The 5093-nt window shown below is 49.6% G+C and overlaps 1 protein-coding gene across 1 annotated transcript in view; it reads right to left on the bottom strand.

The window, feature by feature from the left end:
• ZFP91 (ZFP91 zinc finger protein) overlaps positions 1-692 on the bottom strand; it is a 6463-nt gene extending 5771 nt beyond the window's left edge. The window contains exons 1-2 of the mRNA XM_009069748.1: positions 464-692; positions 225-261 (exon numbers count right to left, since the gene is read on the bottom strand). Of these exons, the coding sequence (XP_009067996.1) occupies positions 225-261; positions 464-692 (266 nt within the window). The remainder of the gene's footprint in view (positions 1-224; positions 262-463) is intronic.
• Between the last annotated feature and the right edge of the window lie 4401 nt (positions 693-5093).

Raw genomic sequence — 5093 nt, 5'->3', positions numbered from 1 at the left:
CCCCCAGAGGAACAAAGCTACCAGGTGCAATGCCCAGATCAGTATCTCCCAACACCTGCAGTCCACACTGAAAATGCAAAGGCCCAGGAACGAATGAAACAGAACTGCTCTCTGTCCTACAGATCATTTCACACAGGCATTTATTTTCAGACAACTCAGGCCCTTGTTTTCCCACCCTCAGACACCACATAGGAAGAAATACCAGAAAATAATGAGTGTCCCACCTGACTCCAGCTGGAGACCGATGCTCTTCCGTGACCTCTGAAAGGAAAAGTCGCCGTTAGGTTTCAAAGTGTGCTGGCTGCAGTGAGCTCTGACGATACCTCTGTGGACACTCAGAGCCAGGAGTGCTGGTGGCAGTGGTACCTGTGGCCATGCAGCACCAGGCACACTCAGCAGCTCGCACACACCAAGTCCCCCCAGAGCTTTCCCTGACTCTGTCCAAGCATTCCATGCCACGTACCATACTCCAGCTGGTCTGTGTTCGGCTCTGACTTGCAGACGAGCTGCAGGGAGCCAGTCTTGGACCGGGACGCGCGCGAGTTCTCGGCGTCGCGCTGGCGAGCGGATGTTCTGCTGCTGCGCCAGCCCCGGCTGGGCCGCGCTGGGCCCACCGGGGAGCCATGGCTCAGCACGCCTGGAGATTCCTCCTCCTCCTCCTCCTTCTCTTCTTTGGGATCTGAAACAGACATGGCAGTTTCTTTCACAACACTAAAAAGCCCAAATCCCATCAGGAAAGCACACTCCTCTCTGGTGCAGTGTTGGACAGCATATCTGCCCCTGCCTACTGCATTGGGAACCTGCTCACACCTCACAGACCTGGGACACTCCCTAGGCCCTCATCCTAGCAAGCACTCACTTCAAACTCTCCCCACATCTGCTGCCTCTAAGTGAAGACACTAATATTTAAAAGCAGCTTATACTTCCCTCTGATAAAGGCTGGTAAGGTGATGATTTGTTGGCGCTAAGCACTACAAGGGAGACACTCAAAAACCTCAGCATGAGCTTCATGAAAGGGCAGCTTCAAAGCTGGGCCATGTTTAGAGAATCCCCTGAACATGTACTCAATCAGAATTGTACACCCGGTCATAACCCTGAGGAAACCAAGCTGGATGTTCCTGGTCCTGTGTTAGAGCAAAGAGCATCACAAATGCTGTTAGCCCGGGGTGTTCACACTCATTTATAGCTTGTACAGGTGTTTTCTTTTGGGCTGATGGCTGCTTTCCAGATATGTTTTGGCAAGATCACAGAAATGTCTGTGTGAGCAAGTCAATCCCTTAAAAACTAAAATTCCCAAACGCAGTTCACCTGATCTCACTTCTTGGTGCTCGCTGTAACATTGGGCCTTAATGAACTAAAAGGCCTTTGGAAATGTCACACATGATCCCAGAATGGTTTGGGTTGGGAGGGACCTTAAAGCCCATCCAGTTCCACTCCCTGCCATGGGCAGGGACACCTTCCACTAGCCCAGTTTGCTCCAAGCCACACCCAACCTGGCCTGGAACACTTCCAGGAATGGGGCAGCCACAGCAGCTCTGGGCAGCATGTGCCAGTGCCTCACCAGTAAACCTGTTCTGCATCCCTTCATTCCCAGCCTGGATTCATACAGGGGATTGCCCCATCCCAGGTGCTGCACCTGGCACTTGGCCTTGTTGAACCCCCGAAGGTTCCCATGGGCCACTCCTCAAGCTTCTCAGAGCTGACTGGAGAGCGCTGATCAACATGCGAACTCTGTGTCAACCGTGTTGGGCAGCCAGTGGGACCAGAGACACACCAAGGTCCCTCCCAACATGGAATCTCCAGTTTTGCATAAAGCCTTTTGAACCAAATTATCCTTTTTCTTCCAGCATGTAGTTTGCTTTGCATTACTCATTGCCTGATCCTTGATTAACAGGGTGGGAATAACCAACATTTGCCTGAAAAAATCTGCCTGGAATCCTGGATACGAGGCATCACATTGTGTTGGAAACCAGCAACTGAGCTGATGCATTGCCTGCATAAACCTTATCATCAGAGCATGAACTTTACCTTCTTGGCTTTCTTCAGCACATCTCAAGGTGAACTACAACTGTTTTCAGTTCTAATGGCCAACAGCTCAGGTTTTTGAATGCTAAATCAACCCAAATCAAGCCATACTCTGGAAATTCTCCCCCTCAGAGAACCACCTTGCTGCAGGGACAGCACACACTACTGCTCTCAAAGAGTTTTATTCCCTTAGAAAATCAGGCACTGAGCAGATTCCTTAGCAAAAGCTAACATTTTACAGATGAGACTTACAGAGCTGGAGCAGACCCTGCCCCAGAACACACTTCCACAGAGCACAGCACTCACCCAGCAGCTCTGCTGTGCTTCTCTCAAGTGAAGGGGTTTGATAAGCCTTTTCCCAGGATTTCTCTTCCTCTGCTTCAGCATGTCTAACAGATTCAGGGCATTTTTACATGCTGACAATACCCAAGTACCCCCAAAACTCACAGATATATCGCACATTTACTTTGCAACAGAACTCATACAGCAACACAGAGCTATGAGCTGAAAATCCTTGTAATTCCAGACCCTCCCAGCATGGTCACTGGTCCCGATCCAAGAGTCAAAACTGCACCAGGAAACTTGTGCCTGTGAAGTGCTGAGCTGCAGGAGCAGCTGGAATCAGCACTCACCAAGGCTTTGCCCAAAATCTGAAATTGCAGAAGGAAAGTCCTCGATTTGTAATAAATTTTTGTCTCTTTCCCACACCTAAATTTCCTTCACAAAAACAGCTTCCTGAGGAACCCAGCCTGCCTCCCAAGAAACAACAACATAAGCCAACAAGCAAAGGAAAACCGAAATGAAAAAAACAACCACTAAACACACAGGCAACAACTGGTGTAGAGAGCAGAGCAGCATCTGCTCCTCCTGCCACATCCCACACACCTGACCTGGCACTGGAAGGGCTGCAATTTTCATGGTGTTTGAGGATTCCTCCTCAAACTTCCCATGCTGGGCAGGAAGCAGTAGGACTCACAGCTGCATTTAGGTTTGGAACAGAGTAGTCCTTGTCTCTGCATCACCAGCAGAAGGAGTTAGGAGATGCCAATCTCTCCCTTGGGTACCACACTGTGCCTGGTTAAACCCAGGCCCTGTGGATGAACACAGCATTATCCCTCTCCCCTTCACGCAGGAAGCCACGCTCCTGTTAGCAGGATTTGGCCAATGGCACAAAGGAACAGGAGACACAAGAGAGAGGAAATAAACATTGCTATTACAGAGAGTCAGGCCCTGCTGCTCCAACAGAAAAAGGTGCTTGAGACTGGAGCAGGAAAAACTGTCCATTAGAAAGGCTGTAGTCAATTCTGCATTTTAAACTGTATGAACTCATCAACACCACGAGCTGACTAGCTGCAATCCCTCTGGCAGGTTCCTGCCTTCCCAGAAGGTGCACGGAAAACGGATTATAGGCCAACATCCTGTTATTCCACTGGAGTGTCACCAGCAGTGATGGACAGCAGGCCACAAGAGCTCCAGCTGCAGGAGGACAAAAGCATCCACGGGACACACCAGGTACTGAAGCACTTGATAAGCTCCTTTGAGCATGTGCTGCTCAGATCAGCCACTGCAGACAAACCACAGGCCTCCCTCAGAGCCAATACTGCTGCCCCCTGCTCACATCATGTCTCATGGAGCAGGAGCTTCCATTCCCAGGTATTGTCACCATCCTGCTGCTCCTTCCCAAACAGCCTTCACACTCGGCAGTCTCTGGGTCAGCAAACATGTGCAGATCTCAGTGACAGCACCAAAACGCATCCAGTGTCCAGTAACCTTAAAAACTGGGAGTGAACCCCCGTCACTGGGAGAAGAGACAAGAAAAGGAACCTTGGAAGGGCACTAACTGAAGTTGTGGCTCTGTTGTAACTATTTAGGCAACCAAAACACAAGACTGAGCACTGCTCTGCTTCCCAACAGAGCTGATCCCAGCACTCTATCCCACTTGAGCTGCCAGCACAGAGTTCCAGATGTTTTTTTTTCACTCACACTCACTCCAGCCCTGCACACAGGACACCAAACCAGGGAAGCAGCTCTAGCTCAGAACCCAAATCCTATTCTTCTACAGAACAATGAAATTTCCACTGCTACAAATAAGCATTTTGTTGATTACTAACAAGAAATTTACTGGACTGTGACTTAAGGCCTAACTAACCCTGCAGACAATTCCAGAAAATACCTGTGTGCAGTGAAGTGAAAGGAAAATAAACTACTAATGACTAAGTTAAATACTGTTATGGAAACAAATGCACCACAACACATACACATCTCTGTGACCACACATCACAGAAGGCACCAAACACATGATTTTACAGTGGCATGAACAAAGATGAAACTCGGGTAAAAAAAGCCTCCCACAATGTGCAGCCACTTCACACAGAAAACATGGAAAAATATATCAGGGAGCAGAGCACCGAGGTTGCTCTCCACAAGTGTGAGTGTCCAACACGGGTACTCCACACACGGCTCCATTTCTCTGTCCTGGAGAAGGACGTGAACATGACACCACTCTCCGTGGAAAAGCCCTGGATTTGAGAACAGACTTCCAAAGGGGTGACTTCCCATGCACATGACACTACAACTCTTCTGATCACAGCTTCCAGCTACAAAAAGCGTCACATGGCCCTGTTTTACTCTCCAACAAACTCCTTTCCTCCTTTAACAGCACCACTGACACAGGAGAGCTGCCCTGGATCTCGTGCACATTCCCAGGAAAGCATCAGCACAACGCAGCGAGAGAGAACCAAGCAAGAGAAACAACCTGCACAGAGGAGGGTCCATGAGGAGCACATTTCACCCTACTCCTCCTCACTGCAAGAGGTCATCCTCCTGCAACCTGCAGCTCCAGGCCTCTGAGGCAACGCTCACGTATTCTGGGAACGCAGCAGAGCAGAGGCTCTGCCACCAAGCACACACCTGGTACCTCCACACTTGGCACTGTTTGGCACTCGTGCGGAATGGTGACATGGCCCCTTTTCCCGACTGACTAGAACATCTCCTTCCAGCTCCTAAAGGTGGTCATGGAACAGCAGAGGTAAAATCACTCAAAAACACGGACACAGTCAGAAACTGGT

Source organism: Acanthisitta chloris, unplaced genomic scaffold, assembly GCF_000695815.1.
Source record: "Acanthisitta chloris isolate BGI_N310 unplaced genomic scaffold, ASM69581v1 scaffold25002, whole genome shotgun sequence".
Lineage (NCBI taxonomy): Eukaryota > Metazoa > Chordata > Aves > Passeriformes > Acanthisittidae > Acanthisitta > Acanthisitta chloris.
The sequence above is the reverse complement of the archived record's forward strand: the minus strand, read 5'-3'. Positions and strand labels throughout refer to the sequence as shown.